The sequence below is a fragment of the Cherax quadricarinatus genome, chromosome 27, assembly GCF_038502225.1.
Source record: "Cherax quadricarinatus isolate ZL_2023a chromosome 27, ASM3850222v1, whole genome shotgun sequence".
Lineage (NCBI taxonomy): Eukaryota > Metazoa > Arthropoda > Malacostraca > Decapoda > Parastacidae > Cherax > Cherax quadricarinatus.
Window position 1 is genome coordinate 29,795,598 of NC_091318.1, and position 15,813 is coordinate 29,811,410.

General features: G+C 39.8%; 1 protein-coding gene across 1 annotated transcript in view; it reads left to right on the plus strand.

Annotated features, from left to right (window-relative positions):
* The window catches only part of LOC128691170 (neuropeptide SIFamide receptor-like), a 59,032-nt gene extending 58,437 nt beyond the window's left edge, over positions 1-595 (plus strand). Inside the window, exon 7 of the mRNA XM_053780017.2 lies at positions 1-595. This exon is cut by the window's left edge and continues 15 nt beyond it. Coding sequence (XP_053635992.1) covers positions 1-252 — 252 coding nt within the window. The 3' untranslated portion in view covers positions 253-595.
* Positions 596-15,813: the final 15,218 nt, after the last annotated feature.

The window sequence follows — 15,813 nt, forward strand, 5'->3', positions numbered from 1 at the left end:
CACGGCGCCCGTGCCGTGGTGACCACGCCGGCGACTCAGAAGAAGGAGAAGAAGAGACTGGTGGTGTCCCAGCGTCCCAGGAGTTCAATGGTGCTGTATCGCCAGTGTATCATCAACAACTTAACAAACGGCACTGCTTCCTCCACCACCTCCTCCAACGCTCCCCCCACCACCACCACCACCACTACCATCACCACCACCACTACCACCACCACCACTTCGCTCATCAACGGCACCACCACCATCGTATGAGGGGTGGAGAGTCATCAACTACTTGATCTCACAAGCTGAACAAACATAACAATTACAACCAATAATTGTTCATGGGCTGCCTAACTAATTAGTTAGTGTCCTTATATAACCTTTAAAACTAACTAGAACCTTTGAAATACAGCCTTCAAAAATGTCTAGAACACTAGTAGAACACCTTGAAGTAAGGCTGACAGCTGACTAAAAACACTAATAAAAGACTTAACACTTTGCTGACAAAAAACTTTGTACAGTTTAGATTAATTTATCTGACGACTTTATTATTAAACGTTCAGCGCTACGCTGTATTAAAACTATGAAAAATATTCAAGATTTATGTTAACACTGTCAGCAAGTACACTAACACTGTCAGCAAGTACAGTAACACTGTCAGCAAGTACAGTAACACTGTCAGCAAGTACACTAACACTGTCAGCAAGTACACTAACACTGTCAGCAAATACAGTAACACTGTCAGCAAGTACAGTAACACTGTCAGCAAGTACAGTAACACTGTCAGCAAGTACAGTAACACTGTCAGCAAGTACACTAACACTGTCAGCAAGTACACTAACACTGTCAGTAGGTATAGTAACACTGTCAGCAAGTACACTAACACTATCAGCAAGTACACTAACATTGTCAGCAACTACAGTAACACTGTCAGAAAGTACACTAACACTATCAGCAAGTACAGTAACACTGTCAGCAAGTACACTAACACTATCAGCAAGTACACTAACATTGTCAGCAACTACAGTAACACTGTCAGAAAGTACACTAACACTATCAGCAAGTACAGTAACACTGTCAGCAAGTACACTAACACTACCAGCAAGTACACTAACACTATCAGCAAGTACAGTAACACTGTCAGCAAGTACACTAACACTATCAGCAAGTACACTAACACTATCAGCAACTACAGTAACACTGTCAGAAAGTACACTAACACTGTCAGCAAGTACAGTAACACTGTCAGCAAGTACACTAACACTATCAGCAAGTACAGTAACACTGTCAACAAGTACACTAACACTGTCAGCAAGTACACTAACACTGTCAGCAAGTACAGTAACACTGTCAGCAAGTACACTAACACTATCAGCAAGTACACTAACATTGTCAGCAACTACAGTAACACTGTCAGCAAGTACACTAACACTATCAGCAAGTACACTAACACTGTCAGCAAGTACAGTAACACTGTCAGAAAGTACACTAACACTATCAGCAAGTACACTAACACTATCAGCAAGTACACTAACACTGTCAGCAAGTACAGTAACACTGTCAGCATGTACAGTAACACTGTCAGAAAGTACACTAACACTATCAGCAAGTACACTAACATTGTCAGCAACTACAGTAACACTGTCAGCAAGTACACTAACATTGTCAGCAACTACAGTAACACTGTTAGAAAGTACACTAACACTGTCAGCAACTACAGTAACACTGTCAGCAAGTACACTAACACTGTCAGCAACTACAGTAACACTGTCAGCAAGTACACTAACATTGTCAGAAACTACAGTAACACTGTTAGAAAGTACACTAACACTGTCAGCAACTACAGTAACACTGTCAGCAAGTACACTAACACTGTCAGCAACTACAGTAACACTGTCAGCAAGTACACTAACACTGTCAGCAACTACAGTAACACTGTCAGCAACTACAGTAACACTGTCAGCAACTACAGTAACACTGTCAGCAACTACACTAACACTGTCAACAAGTACACTAACACTGTCAGCAAGTACACTAACACTATCAGCAAGTACACTAACACTGTCAGCAAGTACAGTAACACTCTCAGCAAGTACACTAACACTGTCAGCAAGTACACTAACACTGTCAGCAAGTACAGTAACACTGTCAGCAAGTACACTAACACTGTCAGCAAGTACACTAACACTGTCAGCAAGTACAGTAACACTGTCAGAAAGTACACTAACACTGTCAGCAAGTACAGTAACACTGTCAGCAAGTACACTAACACTGTCAGCAAGTACACTAACACTGTCAGCAAGTACAGTAACACTGTCAGCAAGTACACTAACACTGTCAGCAAGTACAGCAACACTATCAGCAACTACACTAACACTGTCAGCAAGTACAGTAACACTGTCAGCAAGTACACTAACACTGTCAGCAAGTACAGTAACACTGTCAGCAAGTACACTAACACTGCCAGCAACTACAGTAACACTGTCAGCAAGTACAGTAACACTGTCAGCAAGTACAGTAACACTATCAGCAAGTACAGTAACACTGTCAGCAAGTACACTAACACTGTCAGCAAGTACACTAACACTATCAGCAACTACAGTAACACTGTCAGCAAGTACACTAACACTGTCAGCAACTACAGTAACACTGCCAGCAACTACAGTAACACTGTCAACAAGTACACTAACACTGTCAGCAAGTACACTAACACTATCAGCAAGTACACTAACACTGTCAGCAAGTACAGTAACACTCTCAGCAAGTACACTAACACTGTCAGCAAGTACAATAACACTGTCAGCAAGTACAGTAACACTGTCAGCAAGTACACTAACACTGTCAGCAAGTACACTAATACTGTCAGCAAGTACAGTAACACTGTCAGCAAGTACACTAACACTGTCAGCAAGTACACTAACACTGTCAGCAAGTACAGTAACACTGTCAGCAAGTACACTAACACTGTCAGCAAGTACACTAACACTGTCAGCAAGTACAGTAACACTGTCAGCAACTACAGTAACACAGTCAGCAAGTACACTAACACTGTCAGCAAGTACACTAACACTGTCAGCAAGTACAGTAACACTGTCAGCAACTACAGTAACACAGTCAGCAAGTACACTAACGCTGCCAGCAATTTATTAGTCAAAAACCAAACACAATAACAACATTAACAATGGTACACATTAACAATGGTACACATTAACAATGGTACACATTAACAATGGTACAGACGCACTACCAAACATACAATGTTCAGAAGACAAATACAATGGAGAAATTAGTATACCTTTGAAGGATCATGTGGATGGACGCAGACGGGACGGCGGACGCAGACGGGACGGTGGACGCAGACGTGACGGCGGAACACACAACAATAACAGTGCATGATCCTCTCTCATATGCATGACTTCCACTATAACAGTCTAGATAATTATATAAAGTGTGGTAATTATATACAGAGCCAAGTTATTATTATTATTATTATAATCAAGGGGGAAGCGCTAAACCCGGAGGATTATACAGCGCCTGGGGGGGGGGATGTGGAAGGCATTCAGGCTTAATTCGGGGAACTGGAGCACAGATCCAATTCCCTAAATCAAGAGCCCCTCACCAACATCAAGGAACCGTTCTTGAGGGGAGCCGAGTTATAAAAATTAGACCCTTTTTTGAGTCAGTTCCAATCCTATATACCTTGTACATGTGACTCACGAAATCGTAATGACACGATTGCAAACAAACCATACCCCGGGCGGGGATAGAACCCGCTGTCAGAGAGTCTCAAGGAGTCTCAAGGAGTTTTGAGACTCTCTGACCGCGGGTTCTATCCCCACCCGGGGTATACCTTGTACATGTACTCGTAGAAATAAAGATATTTATTGTACTACTGAGCGAATATCCGATTTAATTAGTGAATACTAAGGCAGTATATAGAACTCGCTTCAAGCTGCCCTCGGAGGTTTATCAAGCTTTATCATAAGTAAAGAGGTGGGAATATACTACGTGTAGACGAGTCTAATGTGCGTCTAATACCATAATGAAGATCTATAAGGGAATCGCAGCTGTAACATGAACTTTCGACTGTAATAACTCAAGAACAAGTTGTCGATTAAGCATTCGTTTACGTCATTATATTCCGTAGTTATTCGTGTGGCTGGATTCTATCTCGCAGAGTACCTACGATGCTCACAACTCGCTCTGTAGAGTCAGTTACCTGCAGAGTACTGCAAAGTACTACGGAGTACTGCTAGAGTACTGCAGAGTACTGCTAGAGTACTGCAGAGTACTGCAGAGTATTGCAGAGTACTACAGAATACTGTAGAGTACTGTAGAGTACTATAGAGTACTGCAGAGTGCTGTAGAGTACTGTAGAGTACTATAAAGTACTGCAGAGTAGTGCTAGAGCACTGCAGAGTACTGCAGAGTATTACAGAGTACTGCAAAGTACTGAAAAGTACTGTAGAATACTGTAGAGTACTGAAGAGTACTGTAGAGTACTGCAGAGCACTGTAGAGCACTGCAGAGTACTGCAGAGCACTGTAGAGCACTGCAGAGTACTGCAGAGCACTGTAGAGCACTGCAGAGTACTGCAGAGCACTGTAGAGTACTGTAGAGTACTGAAGAGTACTGTAGAATACTGTAGAGCACTGCAGAGCACTGTAGAGCACTGCAGAGCACTGTAGAGTACTGCAGAGCACTGTAGAGCACTGCAGAGTACTGCAGAGCACTGTAGAGTACTGTAGAGTACTGAAGAGTACTGTAGAATACTGTAGAGCACTGCAGAGCACTGTAGAGCACTGCAGAGCACTGTAGAGTACTGCAGAGCACTGTAGAGCACTGCAGAGTACTGCAGAGCACTGTAGAGTACTGCAGAGCACTGTAGAGTACTGTAGAGTACTGAAGAGTACTGTAGAATACTGTAGAGTACTGAAGAGTACTGTAGAATACTGTAGAGTACTGTAGAGTACTGTAGAGTACTGCAGAGCACTGTAGAGCACTGCAGAGTACTGCAGAGCACTGTAGAGCACTGCAGAGTACTGCAGAGCACTGTAGAGTACTGTAGAATACTGTAGAGTACTGTAGAGTACTGTAGAGTACTGCAGAGTACTGCAGAGCACTGCAGAGCACTGCAGAGTACTGCAGAGCACTGTAGAGCACTGCAGAGTGCTGCTAGAGTTCCTTAACCATCTACGACAGGAAGTTTCTCCATCTCTTAATAATAATAATAATAATATAAATGTTAATAATAAGCTCCGTAACACTTCAGTTATTACTGATGTTAAATGAGTTAATGTTACTTATTTATCAAAGTTATTATTAATAATTTGTTGAATTACCTCTCAGATGAGGCACATTATTATTATTATTATTATTATTATTATTATTATTATTATTATTATTATTATTATTATTATTATTGTTATTATTATTATTATTATTATTATTATTATTATTATTATTATTATTATTATTATTATTGTTATTATTATTATTATTATTATTATTATTATTATTATTATTATTATTATTATTATTATTATTATTATTATTATTGTTATTGTTATTATTATTATTATTATTATTATTATTATTAGTATTATTATTATTATTATAATTGTTATTATTATTATTATTATTATTATTATTATTATTATTATTATTATTATTATTATTATTATTATTATTATTATTATTATTATTATTATTATTATTATTATTATTATTATTATTATTATTATTATTATTATTATTATTGTTATTATTATTATTATTATTATTATTATTATTATTATTATTATTATTATTATTATTATTATTATTATTATTATTATTATTATTATTATTATTATTATTATTATTATTATTATTATTATTATTAGTTATTATTATTATTATTATTATTATTATTATTATTATTATTATTATTATATTTATCTTAAAACTTAAGATTGATGGAGGCTTGATCCTCCGTCCGTATATCGCGGCTCAGTCTCTGATCAGTCAGACTGTTGTAACTTAAAACTGCGAACTTCCATAAACATTGAATTCATTAAATTGAACAATTTATATTGTAAATTTAAGCTCCATAAATATATTTTTTTTTTATAACGAAATTTGAAATGATTATACAAAATGGCTGAGCGACCTCGTTAAGTAACTGAAAATGGATTTTTTTTATATTATTATCTGAAGATTTTTGTTATTCAGTGCTAAGTGTTTTAGGTATATTGGTAATGTGTATAATCTATATACTTATTGGAAAGCCTGGTGGGGTCTTTTTCTAGACTTAACAAACTCGTATATACCAGAAAATTTCTGACTGTACCGGCAGCACAGAACCGGTACATTGCCTGTATATTACCTGTACTGGTACATTGTACCGGTACATTGTACCGGTACATTGCCTGTATATTACCTGTGCCGGTACATTGTACCGGTACATTGCCTGTATATTACCTGTACCGGTACATTGCCTGTAATGGACCTCGACTTCGTAAGCAAAAGAGAATTTTCAGATTCATTATCGACTGTAATCCCGTCAATATACTATTTATATGTATTTTAATTATCATTTAGATCAACCCCCAAAATTTTTGAAATATACTTTTTCTCCATCGAGTTAACAGTCAATAATAAATATAATATTTGGATGTTTTTTCTTGCATATATTATTCAGGAAAATTATTAATGGGAGAAACTGGAAGAAGTTTGAATCAGCGTAGAAATGAAGACGAAAGAGATGTCAGAAGAGGTGATGACAGAAGTGTTGTCATGTCAAGTTTACGGTTTTGTCCCCCATGTAAATTTTGATCCCCATTTATATTTCAATAACTGTAAATTGGTCTTTAAGTCTGATGATTTGATAAAGAGGTGGGATAGTTTAATTAAGTTTTATTGTATCATTAACAGACAGTAATTGGTCTCAAGGAGAGTTTAGCTATAATGCTACAATAATTCCTATAAAATCTGACTCGTCAGTACATCTGACTGCTGGAGTCAGCACAGTACTTGTCAGGCTCTTCATGGTGAGGGTCACAGGAGGTCAGGTGACATCTCTCGGTCGTCAGATCAAAGGTCAGGTGGTACCTCTCGGTCGTCAGATCAAAGGTCAGGTGGCACCTCTCGGTCGTCAGATCAAAGGTCAGGTGACATCTCTCGGTCGTCAGATCAAAGGTCAGGTGGTACCTCTCGGTCGTCAGATCAAAGAAGGTCAGGTGGTACCTCTCGGTCGTCAGATCAAAGGTCAGGTGGCACCTCTCGGTCGTCAGATCAAAGGAGGTCAGGTGGTACCTCTCGGTCGTCAGATCAAAGGTCAGGTGGCACCTCTCGGTCGTCAGATCAAAGGTCAGGTGACATCTCTCGGTCGTCAGATCAAAGAAGGTCAGGTGGTACCTCTCGGTCGTCAGATCAAAGGTCAGGTGACATCTCTCGGTCGTCAGATCAAAGAAGGTCAGGTGGTACCTCTCGGTCGTCAGATCAAGGAGGTCGGGTGGCACCTCTCGGTCGTCAGATCAAGGAGGTCGGGTGGTACCTCTCGGTCGTCAGATCAAAGGAGGTCAGGTGGTACCTCTCGGTCGTCAGATCAAAGAAGGTCAGGTGGTACCTCTCGGTCGTCAGATCAAGGAGGTCGGGTGGTACCTCTCGGTCGTCAGATCAAAGGAGGTCAGGTGGTACCTCTCGGTCGTCAGATCAAAGAAGGTCAGGTGGTACCTCTCGGTCGTCAGATCAAAGAAGGTCAGGTGGCACCTCTCGGTCGTCAGATCAAGGAGGTCGGGTGGTACCTCTCGGTCGTCAGATCAAAGGAGGTCAGGTGGTACCTCTCGGTCGTCAGATCAAGGAGGTCGGGTGGTACCTCTCGGTCGTCAGATCAAAGGAGGTCAGGTGGTACCTCTCGGTCGTCAGATCAAAGAAGGTCAGGTGGTACCTCTCGGTCGTCAGATCAAAGAAGGTCAGGTGGTACCTCTCGGTCGTCAGATCAAAGAAGGTCAGGTGGTACCTCTCGGTCGTCAGATCAAAGGAGGTCAGGTGGTACCTCTCGGTCGTCAGATCAAAGGAGGTCAGGTGGTACCTCTCGGTCGTCAGATCAAAGGAGGTCAGGTGGCACCTCTCGGTCGTCAGATCAAAGGAGGTCAGGTGGCACCTCTCGGTCGTCAGATCAAAGGAGGTCGGGTGGCACCTCTCGGTCGTCAGATCAAAGAAGGTCAGGTGGCACCTCTCGGTCGTCAGATCAAAGGAGGTCAGGTGGCACCTCTCGGTCGTCAGATCAAAGCAGGTCAGGTGACACATCTTCCTGGTGACAGAAGACTCACAACATTCTCCTTGCAGCTTCGGAAGCTAGTGTTACATAACGCAAGGACGCTGTGTCTTCTTGGTTGGTGAATCAGAATTTAATATCTATCGACTAACACTAGAGTCATTAAGGCTGCACCAGACAGAATACTTTAACACCATAAAATGGATGTTAAACATTACTCTCAACATATTAAGCCGAGAGAGACACACCGCTCGGTCTACACAACCTGTGTATACAACCTGTGTATACAGCCTGTATATACAACCTGTGTATACAATCTGTGTATACAGCCTGTATATACAACCTGTGTATACAATCTGTGTATACAATCTGTGTCGTCTTAAGCAGTGATTAGTAATAATATATTTCCATGTCTTTGTAAAATCATCGGTGCATAATATAAATTATCGCTGCGAATATGTAAATAAATGCCATTGGTTACAGGTTACTCGGATAACAAACTTTATACTAACAATCTCGTAAATAATGTAACTTAATACTGTCTTTAGGTTTGCCTTTAACAGTGATAAAACGAAGCAGCTCAACTCATTAAGTAATAACTAACATGTTAAACATCGCCTGTTACTTAATTAATGTTAGTAGGCGTGTCTGGAAACAGGTGTTTACAAACGATGTTAAATGTTAAAGTTATATGTTAATGTTAAATGTGTTATGTGTGTGTATTTTGGTGAGCTTTGTTGGGGGAGACCAAGCTTACCAAAGTAACTTATATTAACTTTAAGTGTGTGTGTGTGTGTGTGTGTGTGTGTGTGTGTGTGTGTGTGTGTGTAATACGACTCTCAAATTGTAAATTAAATCTGGACGATGTTTCGTTCTTTCGTGGACCGTCATCAAGCCACGAATTGGAAAGAAACATGAAACTCAGTATTAAGATCAGAGGTGAGAGAAAGAGAGAGAGAGAAGAATGAAGATTATGCTTTATATTCTCACAGAAGGAGCGAGGATCGAACCCATAACGAGCCAGACCTTAACCTAGCATGCCAGTAGTCTAACCCCAATTTTCCAGACACCCAGAGCTATACCTTGCCACAGCCATACTGATGTGAGATTCGTCTGTAAAAAAGCAACCTGCGCTGTAGTCACATAGGAGGCCCATACTAACCTCCCAGGGGCACAAGAACCCACTCAATTCCACGAACCTTAAGAGGCCTCCAAGCTGTGGTGGTCAGAACACTGGCTTTCTAGTTTCAGGTCACTCTTTCTATGGGTTCGAAGTCTTTAAGAATTGTTTACCATCGTGTCAATACGATTTCTCTAGTCCTAGATTTATATATTATATACACAATGGTTGTAAATACTGAGGAATGTAAATGTTTGTGTTGGCTACCACTGTGTTACCAGACAGTATCACTGAACCAGATCATTTGTAACACAAATTACACCGTTCTTACACTCACTATATTACTTTCGTGGTAATATATATATATATATATATATATATATATATATATATATATATATATATATATATATATATATATATATATATATATATATATATATAATATTGTATGGGCATAATCTTTCTGATGCTTTTGTTGTGCAGAATAAAAATTCAAAATGCAGACTAGATATTTCTTTTATAATTCCCACAACATACAGAGGTAAATAATCTCCTATACCACAATATTGAATAATGATGATGATGATAATGATACTACTACTACTACTACTACTACTGCTACTACTACTACTACTACTACTGCTACTACTACTACTACTACTACTACTACTACTACTACTACTACTACTACTACTACTACTACTACTACTACTACTACTGCTACTACTACTATTACTGCTACTGCTACTACTACTACTACTACTACTACTACTACTACTACTACTACTACTACTACTACTACTACTGCTACTACTACTACTACTACTACTACTACTACTACTACTACTACTACTACTACTACTAATAATAATAATAATAATAATAATAATAATAATAATAATAATAATAAGAATAATAATAATAATAATAATAATAATAATAATAATAATAATAATAATAAAGAGGAATAAGGCACAACGCCACGACTGGAACAACACACAAATAACGGGCACATAAGCGACTGGAACAACACACAAATAACGGGCACATAAGCGACTGGAACAACACACAAATAACGGGCACATAAGCGAGACCAACTTAGGATGACTTTTCTGACAGATTCACTGAACACAAAAGTAGTGTTATTCTTGCAGACACCAACAATGTTATTTTCTGTCATGTTAGAGATCACTGTCATCCTACTGTCTTGTCTTCTGCTAAAACTGTCTACCCTACGTCTAACTTTCACAGTCGCCGTCTGGTTGTATCCTCCCTTATACACAACTTTCCATGTATGACTCTTAGTTGTGGTTATTGTCTCTGTTCTTTCTTTCTCATCATATTGTCAATATCTTCTGAACTTCAGAATATCCCTGACTTAACCTTATTATTTTTTCTCCTCTTTCTACCTGATCTTGCTTCTTAGGACCCTTTCAAAGATTTTAATATGGGATGTTAGTGCTATCGGTCAGTAGTTCTTTGCTGTTGCTTTACTGCCCCCTTTGTGGAGTGGGGCTATGTCTGTTGTTTTTAGTAACTGTGGGACGACCCCCGTGTCCATGCTCCGTCTCCATAGGATGGTAAAGGCTCGTGATAGGGGCTTCTTGCAGTTCTTGATGAACACGGAGTTCCATGAGTCTGGCCCTGGGGTAGAGTGCATGGGCATGTCATTTATCGCCTGTTCGAAGTCATTTGGCGTCAGGATAACATCGGATAGGCTTGTGTTAACCAAATTCTGTGGCTCTCTCATAAAAAATTCATTTTGATCTTCGACTCTCAGTCTGGTTAGCGGCTTGCTAAAAACTGAGTCATATTGGGACTTGAGTAGCTCACTCATTTCCTTGCTGTCATCTGTGTAGGACCCATCTTGTTTAAGTAGGGGCCCAATACTGGACGTTGTTCTCGACTTTGATTTGGCATAGGAGAAGAAATACTTCGTTTTTTTTTCGATTTCATTTATGGCTTTTAGTTCTTCCCACGATTCCTGACTCCTATAAGATTTCTTTAGCTTAAGTTCGATGCTTGCTGTTTCTCTGACCAGTGTCTGCCTACGCATTTCAGATATATTGACCTCTTTTAGCCGCTCTGTTATTCTTTTCCGTCGCCTGTAAAGGGAGCGTCTGTCTCTTTCTATTTTACATCTACTCCTTCTTTTTCTTAGAGGAATAAGCCTTGTGCATACATCGAGTGCCACCAAGTTAATCTGTTCTAGGCATAAGTTGGGGTCTGTGTTGCTTAGTATATCTTCCCAGCTTATATCGGTTAGGACTTGGTTTACTTGGTCCCACTTTACGTTTTTGTTATTGAAGTTGAATTTGGTGAATGCTCCCTCGTGACTAATCTCATTTTGTCGGTCTGGGGCTCCTCGCATACATGTCTGAACCTCAATTATGTTGTGATCTGAGTATATTGTTTTTGATATGGTGACATTTCTTATCAGATCATCATTGTTAGTGAAGATGAGGTCTAGTGTATTCTCCAGTCTAGTAGGCTCTATTATTTGCTGGTTTAAATTGAATTTTGTGCAGAGATTTAAAAGCTCGTGTGAGTGTGAGTTTTCATCAGAGCTGCCTCCTGGTGTTATTACTGGAACAATATTATTTGCTATATTCCTCCATTTTAGGTGCCTTAAGTTGAAATCCCCCAGGAGCAAGATGTTGGGTGCAGGAGCTGGAAGATTTTTCCAGACAGTGGTCAATTTTTAACAGCTGTTCCTGGAATTGCTGGGATATTGCATCCGGAGGCTTGTAGACTACCACAATGACTAGGTTTTGGTTCTCGATCTTTACTGCTAAAACTTCCACTACATCATTTGAGGCATTAAGCAGTTCTGTGCAAACAAGTGACTCTGCAATGTACAGGCCAACCCCCCCCCCCTTTTGCCTGTTCACTCTGTCACATCTGTATAGGTTGTAACCTGGGATCCATATTTCGTTGTCCAAGTGATCCTTTATGTGGGTCTCAGTGAAAGCCGCGAACATTGCCTTTGCCTCTGCAAGCAGTCCACGGATGAAAGGTATTTTGTTGTTTGTTGCTGGCTTTAGACCTTGTATATTTGCAAAGAAGAATGTCATCGGACTGGTGGTATTGTTGGTACTGGGGGAGGATTTTTTTTCCGGCATTAGTATCTGTATCTGTTGGTTTGGAGTGGAGGCCATCGACTGTGGTTTCACCCTAGGAATGACTGGATTTGGTGTACGATTTCTGCCATTTCCTGCCAGTTTTTTGTCCTTCCTGGCACTAAAAAACCTCTCCCTCTTGAGTGGCTGTGGCTACCCAGGTTTTCCCATGGCATGGATGTTTTGTATCTTTTTGTCCCCTTTAGATGGTGTGCCTGGCAATTTAAGTTATAGCACAGTCTTTCCTGTACTGAAGAGGTACACATTTCGGGGTGAAAAAGCTTACAGGAAGGGAGTTTGCATTTTCCTGTGCTAAACTGTCACAAACTTTTATAAACTAGTTTCTAAATACTACTTTTAGGTTTAAAGATGTGCATAACAAGGAATTTAAAATGTACAGATATATAATTCCACGACTGGCTCAAAGCAATATACTTATTTGCAAAATATAACCTGAGTTGATTTCGACTTAGGATGGTCTGCCTTCCTGACTGATGATGAACCTTCCTAATTGAAGGACCACGATGGAAATAAGTCAATTTGTCTAACGTTTTTGGGGTTTCCTTTGGTAATTTATACATATGTTACTATGCATGATAATTGTACATTTATGTACCTGTACCCAGTGGCCTGGTGGCTAAAGCTCTCGCTTCACACGTCGAGGATTCGGGTTCAATTCGCAGCGAGGGTAGAAACATTGGACGTATTTCTTTACACTGGTTATATATGTTCCCCATCAGTAAAATGGGTACCTAGGGCATGTTTCGTTACACCTGCTGCTCTTGGTAGGTACTTGGGTGAAAGTAGATACCTGGGATACAGTGGGTACCTGGGAGAAAGCAGGTACCTGGGAGAAAGCAGGTACCTAGGAGAAAGTAGGTGCCTGGGAAAAATAGGTACCTGGGAGACAGTAGGTACCTGGGAGAAAGTAAATACCTGGGAGAAGGAACCTGGATGTTAGTCGACTGTTGTGGATCGCATCCTGAAGGAGAAGATTAAAGGACCACAATGGAAAAAACTATAGACAATGGTGGCTAACTCTCCGGATTAAAAATTCTAACAAAAATCTTAACTTATTAACATCCATGTTAGTCCGTCTTTTAGCCATTTTCTATTTTTTAAAAGCCGTTATAGAAAACGTTAAAATATCAATGACATTTTAGCGTAACTAAACTATTTTTCAAGTATTTTTTTTCCTAAGAATTTTAAAAATAGCTACGTTAGTCCTTTCTGATATCCATTTTCTATTGTAAGTTATTATAGAAAACGGTAAAAAGTCAGTAATTTTTAAGTATAACTAAAGTATTTTTCACTTTGATATAGCGTAACGGAAAGGTAGGATAAGGTAAGATTTTATTCGGATGTTCGACCCGGAGGATTAGCAGACCAGGTCCGTTTCTATATATCCTGATGTCTAAGGATATACATATATTTATTTATTTATTTATTGCACAGAAGCATAACAAACACTGACCATTGGCCCAAGCAAAACTAAATGGTATGCATAAAACAGATAATAGGAAGAGTGTTGAATTTTTTTGTGTGCAGAAGATGGTCTCACTGTGAAAAAAAACTATACCACGGGTGGGGTTTGAACTATCTGACAGCGGGTTCAAACCCCACCCGTGGTATGGTTTGTTTGCAATCGTGTCATTACTATTTTGTGAGTCACTCACTGTGAAGTTGAAATAATCAGTATACTTATCTTCTCTTGTCTTTATTTCTCTGCGTATATCGAACTATTTTACAATACTAGCTGCATCAGCTATCAGCTGATGCAGCTGATCACCTTTGTATTGCCTAGTTCAGTAGCCACTTAACTGACATCTAGGAAGTATGTTAGTCTTGCCTAGTTTAATAAAAGTGGATCATTAAAAATACTTAGACTTACGGAAATTTTTCATTATTTTTTCCTCTTGGGTGTAAGGAGTGAGGGAAGCTCGATCCTCCGTCTGGTAAAAGGGTCCTTTGCTTGTCAAGTGAGGTTGGAACACTGCGGCCAGGGAATGCTTGTAGACGGTATAGAGAGTTGACAGACACGTATAGTGTGATTATTGTGTTTCTGGTCAGCAGTGTGTCGGCTGACGTCCTTCACAATGATTGTTGTTTCTGGTCAGCAGTGTGTCTGCTGACGTCCTTCACAATGATTGTTGTTTCTGGTCAGCAGTGTGTCTGCTGACGTCCCCTCACAATGACTGTTGTGTTTCTGGTCAGCAATGTGTCTGCTGACGTCTCCCACAATGATTGCTGTTTCTGGTCAGCAGTGTGTCTATTGACGTCCCGCACAATGACTGTTGTTTCTGGTCAGCAGTGTGTCTGCTGACGTCCCCCAAAATGATTGTTGTTTCTGGTCAGCAGTGTGTCTACTGACGTTCCCCACAATGATTGTTGTTTCTGGTCAGCAGTGTGTCTGCTGACATCTCTCACAATGATTGCTGTTTCTGTCCGCCATTGTGTCTGCTGACTTCCCCCACAATGATTGTTGTGTTCCTGGCCACCAGTGTGTCTCCAACATTCATCACAAACTTCTCACTTATCTTCGTACATTACCGTATATCGTCGTTTATTTTACTCATCCTTCAACACTTAATCACCGGAAATGGTTGATTAAGGAGCTGTAATGCTTGACATACAAGTGGTAATTCAGAGATGCTTTTAAAAAGCAAAAACGTTCATTTTACGACGTTTCACCCACTGTTTACCAGTTTGACCTACGAGAAAAGACTGTACGAACTAATTCAACTTTCCTGGAGCACTGCGTAGCAAGGGGTGATATGGTTCCGATACATAAAATACTCTAGAACAAGGACAAGGTAGACAATGGGATGCACTTCCCTGGTAAAGTGTCTGTAATGTTTGTAATGCCGTCTTGTGGAAATCTCAGAGAATTTCATACCATTACTGACATCCTGTGACATAAATTCATATCAATTTTTTTATCAGTGGCTGTCAACTCCTGCGTCACGACCGGCGCCACGTCTCTGATGATTCACACCCCTCAAGGAAGGTTCCTTGATGTTGATGAGGGGCTCTTGATTTAGGAAATTGGATCTGTGCTCCAGTTCCCCAAATTAAGCCTGAATGCCTTCCACATTCCCCCCCCCCCCCAGGCGCTGTATAATCCTCCGGGTTTAGTGCTTCCCCTTTGATTATAATAATAATAATCTGATGATTCACGATTCTCTACTAGATCAAAATTTCATGATGAAAATGGTATTTTATCAATTGAATACACTTGTTACTCCTCTCAAGGGAGAAGTGCCTTGATGCCCCTGACCGGTTCTTGATTCAAGACAATAGTTCGTTCCTCTTACTCCTTGAACTGATTG